Below are 13,104 nucleotides of genomic sequence, written 5' to 3'. Positions count from 1 at the left end.
CATAATAGATAGAAGATTGAGTATCTTCATCTTCCCATACTCGAACGACACTTACCGCTACCTCCGAGACCGCTAAGTATATTAGCAACTGTTCACCTTCCTCCAGTTTTGATTGTAAAAGAGGCCTTGATAAATACCGTTTCAGGTCTTTTAGAACATGTTGGCATTCCGGAGTCCATTCGAAGTTGTTCTTCTTCTTCTTCTTCTTCATAAGTGAGAAGAAGTGATGGTATTTTTCCGAGGACTAGGAAATGAACCCGCTTACAGCAGCTAGTCTTTTGGTTAGCTTTTGGACTTATTTCATGTTTGTCAGCTAGTCTAGAATATCCTTGATGCCTTTAATCTTGTCGGTATTGACTTCGATCCCCCTTTGTGACTCCAAGAAACCCAAACATTTACCGGAGCTGACTCTGAATGCACACTTTTCAGGGTTAAACTTCATGTTGTGCTTCCTTAGGATGTCAAAGGTTTCTTGGAGGTGTTTCAAATGGTCACCTGTGTTCAACGACATAACCAAAATATATCCTATGTATACTTCCATTATTTTCCCTATTTGCTTTTCGAGCATTTTGTTCATGAGCCGCTGATAAGTGGCTTCGGCGTTCTTAAGCTCAAAGGACATCACATTGTAGCAATATGTGCCAAAGTTTGTTAGGAATGAAGTTTTTCCCTGATCCTCCAGGTTCATTTTGATTTGGTTGTAACCAGAATAGGTATCGAGGAAACTCATAAACTTGTGTCCGGCCATTGCATAAATAATTTGATCAATGTTTGGCAATGGGAAAGATTCTTTTGGGCACGCCTTATTCAGATCCTTATAATCTACGCACATGCAAAATTTATTATTCTATTTTGTAAATACTACTACGTTAGCTAGCCAGTCAAGATACTTTAACTTGTAGATTGAACCAATATTGAGAAATCAAGTTACCTCTTCTTTGACAAACCTATTTCTGACCTCGACGACCGGTCTTTTCTTTTGCCTTATCGGAGGGATGTTGGGGTCCAGGCTTAACTTGTGCACGGCCACCTCTAGTGGGATACCTGTCATATCCACGTGCGACCATGCAAAACAATCAACATTAGTTTAAAGATTCTATAAATCCTGACCTGAGCTCAGGGTTTAATCCCGTCCCCTAGTGGAACTTCCTTTCTAGGAAATCTCGAACAACGCCACATGTTCTAGTTCTTCCACCGTGGATTTGGTTGCGCCCACTTCTTCCGGCACCTGGAAATACCTTGGTACCTTATAGGATTCTGGAGGCTCCTCCCTTTTGTTGTCTTTGTTTGATTCGGGAGTGGGCGTCGGTTCCTGTAATTTCTATGCCGCGTGTTCCTTCCCTTTATTACTGGAAATTGAGATTGCGTTCATCTCCCTTGCCGCCGGTTGATCTCCTCTTATTTATTTTTGATTCCGCCTAGAGTTGGGAATTTTAGAAGTTGGTGATATGTTGATGGCACGGCCTTCATCTTGTGCAACCATGGTCTACCAAGAATTATGTTGTAACCCATGTCGCCATCTACTACTTCAAAAAAGGTAGTCTTCATGCCCCCTTCGACGTTCGTGGGCAGTAGGATCTTCCCTCGGGCTGTCAAGCTTGCTAAGTTGAACCCAACGAAGAGCTTTGTGGCGGGAATGATGCTTCCGGTTAGCTTGGCTTTCTCCAGCACTCTCCATTGAATGATATTGGATGAACTTCCTAGATCCACCAAAACACGTTTGATTTTAAAATCGAGAACGTTAAGAGAGATTACTAGGGCATCGTTGTGCGGTAGTTGAAGTCCGTTGGCATCCTCTTCTATGAATGTGATGCCATTCTCGGCGACTTCCCAGAGTCTTTTGCTATGAGTCACCGACATATTTGTCTTTTTTGCTGCCGAGAAGGTCACATCGTTGATCTCGTTTTCCCCAAAAATCATGTTGATGGTTTGTCGGGGAGGGTCTTCACCTATCTTCGAGGGATCTGTGTTATCGCGGTTGCGGCCGTAATTGATTTTGGCCCGGTCGCTTAAGAAATCTTTGAGATGGCCATATTTCAACAACGTCACCACCTCCTCGCGCAAATGTCTATAGTCCCCAGTCCGGTGGCCATTAGTCCCATGATACTCGCACCATAAGTTAGGATCTCTTTGGTTGGGATCAAATCTCAACGACCTCGGGAACCATGTTTCCTTGATGTTCCTCATTGTCGATACGAGCTCCACTATGCTGGTGTTAAAATTATACTTGGACAGTCTGGGATAAGTGGAATCCCGGTAACCCGATACCTCTTTATCTTGAAATGACGTGTTATTCTATCCACGGTCAGTTCTTCTATCGGGCACGAATCTATCCGCTGATCGGAAGCCTCTGCCGCGTCCTTCGGTCCTTTCGTAGGGCAAAAATTGGCCCTTAGAAGATGCGATCTACGTCAAAATCATCCTTCGACTTACACTTGTTCATTTCTTGATCCATACCCTTGGTTGATGCCGGGAACCCGAGTTGATCATATTCTATTCTTATTTTTGATTCGTAACGGTTATGAATGTTTGCGCATGTAGTTGTGTGGAACTCGAGCAGGCTTTCTTTCAGCTTCAGAAGGCGTCTGAGCTCCTCGGATTTAGCCCTTTAGTAAATGCCTCAGCTGCCCATTTGTCTGGCACGATCAGTAGCAACATCCTTTCTTTCTGAAACCTGGCCACAAACTCGCACAACAACTCGGACTCTCCTTGTGAAATCCTAAATATTTCCGCCTTTCGGGCCCGGACCTTCTTGACCTCGGCATGGGCCTTGATGAAAGGGTCTGCGAGCATTTAAAAGGAATCTATTAAGTGATCGAGTAAAAGTGAGTACCACGTTAGGGCCCCCTTCGCGAGGGTTTCTCCGAACTTCTTCAGCAGGACTGACTCAATCTCGTATGGAGCTAAGTCATTTACTTTCACCGCCGTTGTATAAGTGGTGATGTGCTCCCATGGATCTGAGCATTCCATCATATTTTGGTATGTCTGTCATTCTAAACCACATGAGAATCAACTCTAGTGTTGCGCTTGACTTGAACGGCAACTGGGTGTATTTCTTTGAGTCCAGGCCCTTCAACACTGGTGGTGTGCTCGGAATTTGGTCCATTCGAGCATTAATTTCCCTCATAAACTATATGAGCTCAGTTTTAATAGGATAATTACCGTTATTATTACCAGATCTAATGTCGATTCCCCCAGCCCCGTCAAAGTCGACCTCATCCCTCGGGGTGTTATTATCAACCCTTTGCGCTGTCTGATTTGCGGGAGCACCGGGAGTAATTGGACCTCTTCCATTCGCGTTGTTGGAAACAATCGTTGATGCTTATCTAAATTCTGTCATGGCCTGGTCTTACCGTGAGAGATGGCCCATGATAGCCTTTTGTTGTGTTATTAGGATCCTCACCATTTCCGCAACATGCTCATCTTCAGCGTCATCAGGTGTCACCTCTCGTACGTGTCAGGGATACCGCCCTCCATGAACCGGCGTGGCTACGTCCTTCTCGGTGCGGGTGTCACTGACGGAATCCTCGTGTTGTGGCGAGTTTTTCTGTGCCTCAACGTTGTGTGCGATGTTGACATCGTTATCAGCCATTTTTTATATGATTTTTGCTAAGAAACAAAGAATCAAATAGATTAGTAATAGATGTAAGGATCAACTCAATTACACAATTGTCTAAGTCCCACGGTGGACGCCAAACTATTTACCCGTAAAACGGTACAGTTAAATTTATAGAGTGATTTATAGACATGTGAATTGACTTGATCCCAAAATAGTAAGTAAACTAAATAAAATGCAAGACTTAGCATTGAAATCAAGATAAGGTAGCAGACAACTTGGTTCCGAAAGCAGGCTTCCGGAGGCAGCAATAAGAATATTGATAGACAGAAAATAAAATATTATTTAGCTTGGAATAATGTGTAGCATAAGTTTGTCAGAAATTTCGTGTGTTACAATGGTTGTTTGTTGCGGCCAAACGCACACGCAAGTATACGCGGTCGTCAAGTAATAAAGTGACTAAAAGTCGGATGTCCAACCCACGAGGACTTGTGATTAACTATTAACTAAATTAGACTATCTTAATTATCTAAACAAGAATTAAACCTAGAAATATTTGATTCTAAACTAATTAAATTAAGCAATATAAATAATGAACTTTGAACAGAGAAAGAGCAGATTTTTATGATATCAATGTAATGAAAACGATCCAGGGTTATGGGCTATCTAACATTCCTATTGTATTCTTCAATTGAATTGACTAACTAATTTATCTAGTTTATTGGTTAACAGGGTTAATATTGCTCATAAGAATCTGTCGAGTCCTTACTCGCCTATTCAAGCTAACCTAACTCCTATATGTCTATGGAATTAGAACTAACAAGAACGCATTTATAATTCCTGTAAATTAACCAAGCAAGGCAATTAGGTATATGTCTATCCTAACTGCGAATCCGTTCCCCGATGCCCAGGTTCAAGAACTTGCTCTACGCAATCCTATATGCAATCTAGAATTCCCACTTTTGAGTTCAATTCAAGATTCATAGATAGTATTCAATTGGTGATCAAGCAATCAAATAATTAAGTGCAGGATTGAATAAATAAACCAATATGATAAACTAAGAAATCAAAATCAATATCCGAATAACAATAGTCATGAAAGAACCACAACCCTAGAACGTGAAGTTTAGCTCCATATAGACATGGTAGCAAAACAACAAATCATACAAAGAAACATAAAAATTACTAAGTTTGGTCGAAGAAAGATGAAACCCGGCCTCCACGGCGGCTCTGTGCTCTCCCTTCGTCAAAAGTTACTCTAAAAAATGTTCTCCTCTCCCAAAATAGGTTTAGGACCCCTTTTATACGAGTTGGGGTCATGTAGGGCCGAAATAACCTTGTCCCGAATAAAATAGGAAAAGTTTTCGCCTCCAGCGTCCAGGCCGGCGCCAAGCGCCGGTCCTGGCGCTAAAAACAGAATGTTTTCACGTTCAATTCCGTTGGTTCTTTCTCTTGAATTATAAATTCTCTTTGTTGTCTCCACTAGGGGGAGGGGGGGGGGGGGGACAAAGACCAAATAGTGTATCCCCTTTTTATATTCATTTAATTGTCTTTTTTTTTCTTCCGCGTTTTATTCAATTTTGCTCCAAATCTCTTGATCTTCACACCGCTTTATTCCTACACAGTTAAAATATAATATTAAGCACAAAATAATATAACTAACACTCAAAAGACGATTAAAAATACTAGAATGTGAGGTAACAATGGGTAAATATATGCATTTTTGGCGGACATCAACACCCCACACTTAGACTCTTGCTCGTCCTCGAGTAAGCATTAAAACCACTCTCAATAAATCAAGCCTAGAAACACCACCACTTCGGTAGATACTAACAATTAGGCCATATAGCGACTCAAACCATCAGATATACACTTCCTAATCATCGTGCAAGATATCCAAGTTACAAACAAACAACAAATTTTAACCTCCGAACCTCAGAGACGGACTCTAACTCACCAATTTATGCTCGCTCACCAACTCTGTCAAAGAAGCTAATAACATCACCTATCTATCATGAAATAAGTGCCCTCACAAGAATAAATAGTCCATACACTCAAATTAAAGAATGAATATAATTTAAGGACTTTGCATCAAAGAACAAATCTCGCACTCACAAAGAAATTCATATGTATGCACAAAGAACCATAGGCTTGCCCTTATGTACATCTCTACTAATTAAGTATGCTCAAATAGAATCAAATAGGACTTTAACGAGTTGTAATATTGGCTAGGGGACGGGTAGAAGAATTATATAGTAGTGACTTACACTTCCCTAAGCACTTTGCACTTTGACTTCATCACCTATTATTTTCTACTCTTCACTTTATTTTATTTTTCAGCCCTCTCTTCATCTATTGTTTCACAAGTATTTCCCTCATATCAAGAACGTTTATATTTTTTTTTAAAGCAATTTTTTTCATTCCCCTTTTTTTCTTTTCTTTTTCATGTCACATTCTTTTCAAGAAGGCCTTTTCATCACCTTTCAGCTATCGTTGGTCATCATTTTTCACTTAATCATCCCATTCTTCAAATTTATCAATTAATATCACGATCTAAGCAACAATGCTCAAGGAAGCAGGGTGCAAAAACTAGGGATTCAACAAAAGGATCAAGGCAAAAATACGGCTTCCAAACAAAAGGCTACAGGCACAAAGGGCTAACTAGTGGTACATTATCTGAAAAGGCTAAAATTTACAAGACATATCAAAGAAAGCCTATTATCATCTTCTAAACAGAGCAACACTTTTATTTCGCTTCAATAACATGCAGGGCAAGTTCTAGACTAAGATGTAAAACATGGAATATATGTAAGAAATCCTCACCCCACATGGCACAAGTATCAATCAAGATGGATCAATTCCACTCTAAGACAGACAGGATCATCGCGAACCACAAAATAAGAATAAGTTATATACAGAGTCACAACCCTAAGCTTGGGTGTCAGAAAGTCTGCTATTTTATTCATTACTCAAGTACTCAGAGGAAAGTACGACTCAAGCTTAGGCCTAAATATGCTAGTATCAAACAAGTAACGAAAGTTTTTTTTCTTCTCCCTCTTTTACTAGTCCTAAAAAAAATCTAATCCTAAAAATAAAAAAATTTACCCGGTTCAAGCTACATCCCCTGGAAAAAAACCGATGCACAAAGAAAAACCAAGGGGGATTATTATCTACCTAAAGGAAACTAAAAGACATATTTTTGAATTTTTGTTTAGACCTTAATCCCTCAAGAAAACCGTCTAGGAGATCCATCATCGGGAAAAGTCTAATTTTTCTACCTTTTTCATTTTTTTTTTGATTTTTCTTATTTTCCACATTAAAAAATAAATTAAGCTACTAAAATACTACACAACTACGGAAAAAAAAAATAAGAAGCTAAAATACTAAAAAGCTAATTATCCAAAGGAATTCTCCCACCCCCCACTTAAAAGAATGCAATGTCCCCAATGCACAAATAAAGCAAAAATAACAAGGGTGAACAAGAAACTCCCTGAAAGACCAAAGGCTGAAGCACTAGCAGCTCACGGGATACTCAGACTTCTCCCAGGTATGATCCTTTGTGCGGGTACCTCACACTTAGTTTTAACCACCTGCACGCTTTTGCACATGCATATTGGCTTTGACTCCATGCTCCTACTCCTACAAAACACAAAAATAATACTATAAAATAATAAAAATAAATTAAATAAACAAAAATAAAAGAAAGCAGTAAAGTTGGGTTGCCTCCCAACAAGCGCCTAATTTAACGTCGCGGCACGACGTGAACCACTTTTTCCTCCATCTCGAACTTATGAATTGTGCCCCTAACATGGCATCCAGTCTGCGGCTATGCTCCAGTGGTGGGCTACAATGATAACCAGGCCAAGTAATAATTTTTTCACTCTACATTTCTTGGCCTTTAGATGAGGAATGTAATTTTTATTTTTTGGCACAACAAATCCAAGTATATAGGCACTCTCATCCTCACTCTTTGACTCCCTCATAGGCTCAGATGACTCGATTACTATCTTAGTATCTAAACACAATGTGGAAAAATGATTGGAATGAGGTCTAATGCGCCCTAACTCATGAATTTTACTACTATTTGCATCCCCATATTTACACACACTCAAGTCTCCCAAAGTAATGTTATCTACTCCTTCACATGACTCTAGAGCACTCTTCTCAATATTGGCATCCTCAAGAAAAATATGGTCTAGTGATTGGTATTCTCGTTTTAGCTCCTTATTTTGGTCTAGAAGATTTTTTTCAGCTTCACACAGCGCACTATTAAATTGTTGGGCGTTAAATGCATCAACCTTTGCACTCAAATATGCATCTAAGTTATGTACTACCAAGCCAAAATTATCAATTTTATGTGCAAGTTCATCTCTCTTCTTAGACCAATCATTCACCAACTTTGTTAGAAGACAACGTCGTTCCGCATATTCACCTAATCGAGAATATCCATCCCAATACCAACCCTTACTCCCATATTCAAATTCAGATTTCCAAGAGGTCAGGCCATGACAAGCCCAAAAATTAGGGCCATAAAAGTCTTTCGTCAACCAAGCGTCTTTGTCAATAACATTACCTCCGGATATTTCATCCCCAAATGTCATGTTGCGAGAACTAGAAACACACTAAGAGAAAAGTCAAATAGTTATAAAAATAAAAATATATACAAAAAAATAGGACAAAATTAAAAGTCCAATCTAGAAAAACATCTAATTTCTAAGTCCCCGGCAACGGCGCCAAAAACTTGTTGCGGCCAAACGCACATGCAAGTATACACGGTCCACATCAGAAAAGAATTACTTTGGTATTATGTAGTGTTACCAAATAAATAGTATCTATAGCAAAAATGAGAGACAAAGAAAAATGAAGAGTCCACATCGACTGTCAGTAATACGACGTTGGCAACTTTGCTTATGACAAGAATTATGTCAAATGCAAAATTTGCAGTTGAAATTTTTGACGGGTCAGGAAATTTTGGGATGTGGCAACCTGAGGTTCTTGATGTCCCTTTTCAACAAGGGCCAGATATTTCCATAGAAAAAAAGAAACCGGATAATATAGGAGAAGACAGCTGGAAGATTATCAACCGCGTTGCTTGTGGTACCATTTGATCTTACCTTGCAAGAGAACAGAAGTATCCATACACAAAAGAAACATCTGCAAGTAAATTGTGGAATGCATTGGAGGATAAATTCTAGAAGAAAAACACTCAAAATAAACTTTACATAAAAAAAAAAGACTATTACGCTTCACATATATTCCCGGTACTACAATGAATGATTATATCACTAGCTTTAATAAGTTGACGACAGATTTGCAGAATGTGGACGTGACTTTTAGTGATGGAGATATGGCCTTAATGTTATTAAGTTCCCTTCCCGATGAGTACGAGCACCTCAAAACTACTCTACTTCATGGGAATGATGAAGTATCTCTCAAAGAAGTTTGCTCTGCCTTGTACAACTATGAACAAAGAAAGACAGAAAAACAAAAGAGTGGAGAAGGAGAAGAACTAGTCGTGAGAGGTCGTTCTCAAAACTAAATGAGAACGAATAAGTGAATATCGAAGTCAAGATCCAGACCCATCAAAGATGAATGCGCCTTTTGCCAAGAAAAGGGGCACTGGAAGAAAGACTGTCCATGAAGGCTGTCATGGATCCAAATGTAGCTGATTGTGACAACTCTAATTTCTCATTAGTTACAACTGGGCCATTCAAACCATCTGACATATGGCTGATGGATTCATGTCGTAGCTATCATATATGTCCCAACCGGGACTGGTTTGTTAATTTTCAAGAGGGAGAATATGGAGTTATTCACACCGCAAAAAACAATCCTCTTACCACATATGGTATTGTTGCAATCCGATTAAGGAACCATGATGGATTGATCAGAACATTAATAGATGTTCGATATATACCAGAATTGAAGAAAAATCTCATTTCTGTAGGAGCCCTAGAGTCAAAGGGGTTCAATGTCGTTGCGGAAAATAGGGTAATGAGAATATGCTCCGGTGCACTAGTGGTAATGAAGGGAATATAGAGAAATAATAACATGTACCACTATCACGGTAGTATAGTTATTGGGACAACAACAGTGACATCCAGTGTTGACAAGGAGGCAGAAGCAACCAAACTATGGCATATGCGCTTGGGATATGCTGGAGAAAAATCCTTAAAAATATTATTAGATCAAGGGTTGTTAGAAGGAGTAAAGACTTGCAATTTGGAGTTTTGTGAGGATTATATCAAGGGAAAACAGACAAGGGTTAAATTTGGAACAACTATCCATAATACTAAAGGTATTTTGGATTGTGCTCACTTTGATGTTTGTGGTGCTTCTTAAACACCTTTATTAGGCGGGAAACACTATTTTGTAACCTTTATTGATGACTTTTCCCCGAGAGTGTGTGTGTATACGATGAAAAACAAGGATGAGGTGTTGGGCATTTTTCTCAAATGAAAGGCAATAATAGAGACTCAAACAGGCAGAAAGATAAAGTGTCTTCACACAGACAACGATGGAGAATACAAAAATGAACTTTCAATAAGATCTGTGAAGATGGTGGCATTTTGAGACATTTCACCCTCAGAAATACACCATAATAGAATGGAGTAGAGGAACGTATGAATTGGACTTTTCTGGAGAAGGTTCGGTGTATGTTGTCCAATGCTAGCTTGGGCAATGTGATGACCTGATAGATCATCTAGAGTTTTAGAACCTATTCTGGGATTAGAAGCTAGAAATACCTTATTTTAGCATTTCTCGATTTGCGTGCGCAGTCCGGGTGTTTTTTCGGAAGTATTTATGTTAAAAATAGATAAAATGTGAAATTTTGCTTTAAAAATCCATTTGAGTTGACTTCGGTCAACGTTTTGAGGAAACGGACCCGAATCCATATTTTAATGGTCCTGGTGGGCCCGTATCGTGATTTGGGACTTGGGTGTATGCCCGAAATCGAATTCGAAGGTCCCTAACTCGAGCTATCATGTTTTGTTGAAAAATTGAAGTTTGAAGGCTTAATGAATCTAAAAGTTTGACCAATGTTTGACTTTATTGATATCGGGTCCGTATCTTGGTATGGAAACCCGGTATAGGTCCATTACTATACTTACGACTTGTCCACCAAATTTGGTGAGAAACAGAGTTGGTTTCACATGATTCGGACGTCCGGTTGTTAAAATAGAAATTGATTAGTTTTCTTGAAAATTTTATTTGATTTGGTGTTCGATTCGTAGTTCTAGGTGTTATTTTGGGGATTTGATCGCGCGAGCAAGTTCTTATGATGTTTTTGGACTTGTGTGCATGTTTGGTTTGGAGCCCCGAGAGCTCAGGTGAGTTTCAGATAGGCTATGGAGTGAATTTGGACTTAGAAACATTGCCGGTGTGCTTCAGTTATGGCGCAGGTCTCTGACCTCGCATTTGCGAGGTCAGTGTTCGCAATTGCGAAGTAATTCAATTCCTTCTTGGGTCGCAATTGCGAAGAGGGGTGAGTCAGCCTGAGATCGCATTTGCGATCAATGAGTCGCAATTGCGAGATGGCCACTGTTCGCAATTGCGAACAAATTAACGCAATTGCGATGATAACAGAAATGATGAGACTTCGCAATTGCGAAGGATTTCTCGCATTTGCGGGGTTCGCAATTACGACATCTACAACTGGTCAAAAGCTGAGTTAGGCGGGATTTTCTCTCATTCTTCAAATTTTCAAACCTAGAAAACCTAGAGGCAATTTTCCCAAGAGCCCTTCTTCCCCAATCCATTGGTAAGTGATTCTAACCTATTTTCTTTCAATCTTCCATTATATTTCATAAGATTTCAACCTAAAATCTAGTATTTTTATGCTAGGATTGGGGGTTTGGGTAGAATTAGGGATTTTTGCAAAATTAGAATTTAGACCTCAAATTGAGGTCGGATTTCGAAAAAAATTACATAATCGGGCTCGGGGTGAATGGGTAATCGGTCTTTGGTCTGAATTTCGGGTTTTCACCAAGCGGACCCGGAAGTTGACTTTTGTTGACTTTTTTCAATAATGACCTAAATTGAATCTTTTGCAATCGTGGGTAGTTCCTAAGGCTTATTTTGAATCGTTTGGTTGGTAATTTTCTAGATTTTGTTGGTTCGGAGGCTTGTTTGAAAGGCAAAGCTATGGTTGAGCTTTGAGTTGATCTTTGGAGCGAGATAAGTGTCGTGGTTAACCTTGACTTGAGAGATTAGGACGTGTTTGCCTATTTGTTATATGTTTAGATGTTAGGTTCAACGTATATGTGAGGTGACGAGTACTTGTGCGCTATTGTTGGGTTAAAGCATGCGGATGGGACTTGTTCCTTATAGTTTATTGCTTACTTTGATCATGATATCCATGCTTAGACTAGTTACTTATTAAATTAATCGTTCTTTTCGCATTTACGGACTATCTGTGATAATTGAGTATTGTTTCTAAAGTTGAGGTTGGTATTGTGGAACCACTGTTGACGTAAGGCTTGTTCATGTTTATTCTGTCTCCTTGTTGTTATATGTTCATTGGTATATGGTAAGGGAGAGTGTTAATGCACGAAGGGTGATGTCGTGTCGTAGTTGAGTGTTAATGCACGTGATGCTATGCCATATTATGAGTTAACGCATGAAGGGTGATGCCGTGCCATAGTTTGAGAGTTAATGCACGAAGGGTGATGCCGTGCCGTATCTATTGATTTATGATGAAAGTGGAGTTTGATGATGAGGTTCCAGCTCAGACTATACCTGTTGGACCAGCTCAGGTCCCGGAGGGGTTCATTGCCACCCTAGTGCTTCAGGATGCTCTAATCCGTTTGGTGGGCCTTATGGAGAGTGTAGGCCGGTACATTCCCTATGGCACCAGCCATCTCTCAGGCTGGGGGAGGAGCACAGACTCCCGCTACTCACACTCCGGAGTAGATGGCTCTGCAGTATCGACTCCAGCAGCCCAGCCAGTTGGGGTAGTTCAGCCGGTTGTTGCGGCACAGGCCGGCGATGAGACAACCATGTCTTCTGAGGGCTTATTGAGATTGGACAAGTTTACCAAGCTCTTTCAAGTTCACTTCAGTGGTGCACCTTTTGAGGGACCACAAGATTATTTTGACCGCTGCCATGAGGTGCTGCGGAACATGGGTATAGTTGAGTCCAATGTGGTCGATTTTGTTGTGTTTCAGATGACGGGTTCCGCCAAAAGATGGTGGAAGGATTTTGTATCGACCAGACCATCTCGGTTTCCTGCTCTTACTTGGGACCAGTTCTCTCAGCTATTTCTTGAGAAGTTCTTTCCCATCACACTGAGAGAGGATTACCGCATGCAGTTTGAGCGTCTCCAGCAGGGCAGTATGTTAGTAACCCAGTATGAGACCCGTTTTGTGGATCTCACCTGTCATGATATTCTTCTGCTTCCTACCGAGAGCTATAGGGTGAGGAGGTTTATTGATGGGCTCGCTCATCCTACCAATCTATAGATGGCCAAGGAGACCAGGGGTGAGATTTCTTTTCAGGCTGCTGCTAATGTCGCCAGGCGAGTCGAGATGGTTCTTGCACAGGAGAAA

The 13,104-nt window shown here is 40.2% G+C and overlaps 1 protein-coding gene across 1 annotated transcript; it reads right to left on the bottom strand.

The window, feature by feature from the left end:
- Nucleotides 1-1,398: 1,398 nt before the first annotated feature.
- On the bottom strand, nucleotides 1,399-2,187 carry LOC109238489. Its single transcript, XM_019404959.1, has one exon. It carries the CDS (start codon nucleotides 2,185-2,187, stop codon nucleotides 1,399-1,401), a length of 789 nt encoding a protein of 262 aa, XP_019260504.1.
- Nucleotides 2,188-13,104: the final 10,917 nt, after the last annotated feature.

This window comes from Nicotiana attenuata, unplaced genomic scaffold (genome assembly GCF_001879085.1).
Source record: "Nicotiana attenuata strain UT unplaced genomic scaffold, NIATTr2, whole genome shotgun sequence".
Lineage (NCBI taxonomy): Eukaryota > Viridiplantae > Streptophyta > Magnoliopsida > Solanales > Solanaceae > Nicotiana > Nicotiana attenuata.
Note: the sequence above shows the minus strand (reverse complement) of the source record. Positions and strands in the feature narration are given on the sequence as shown.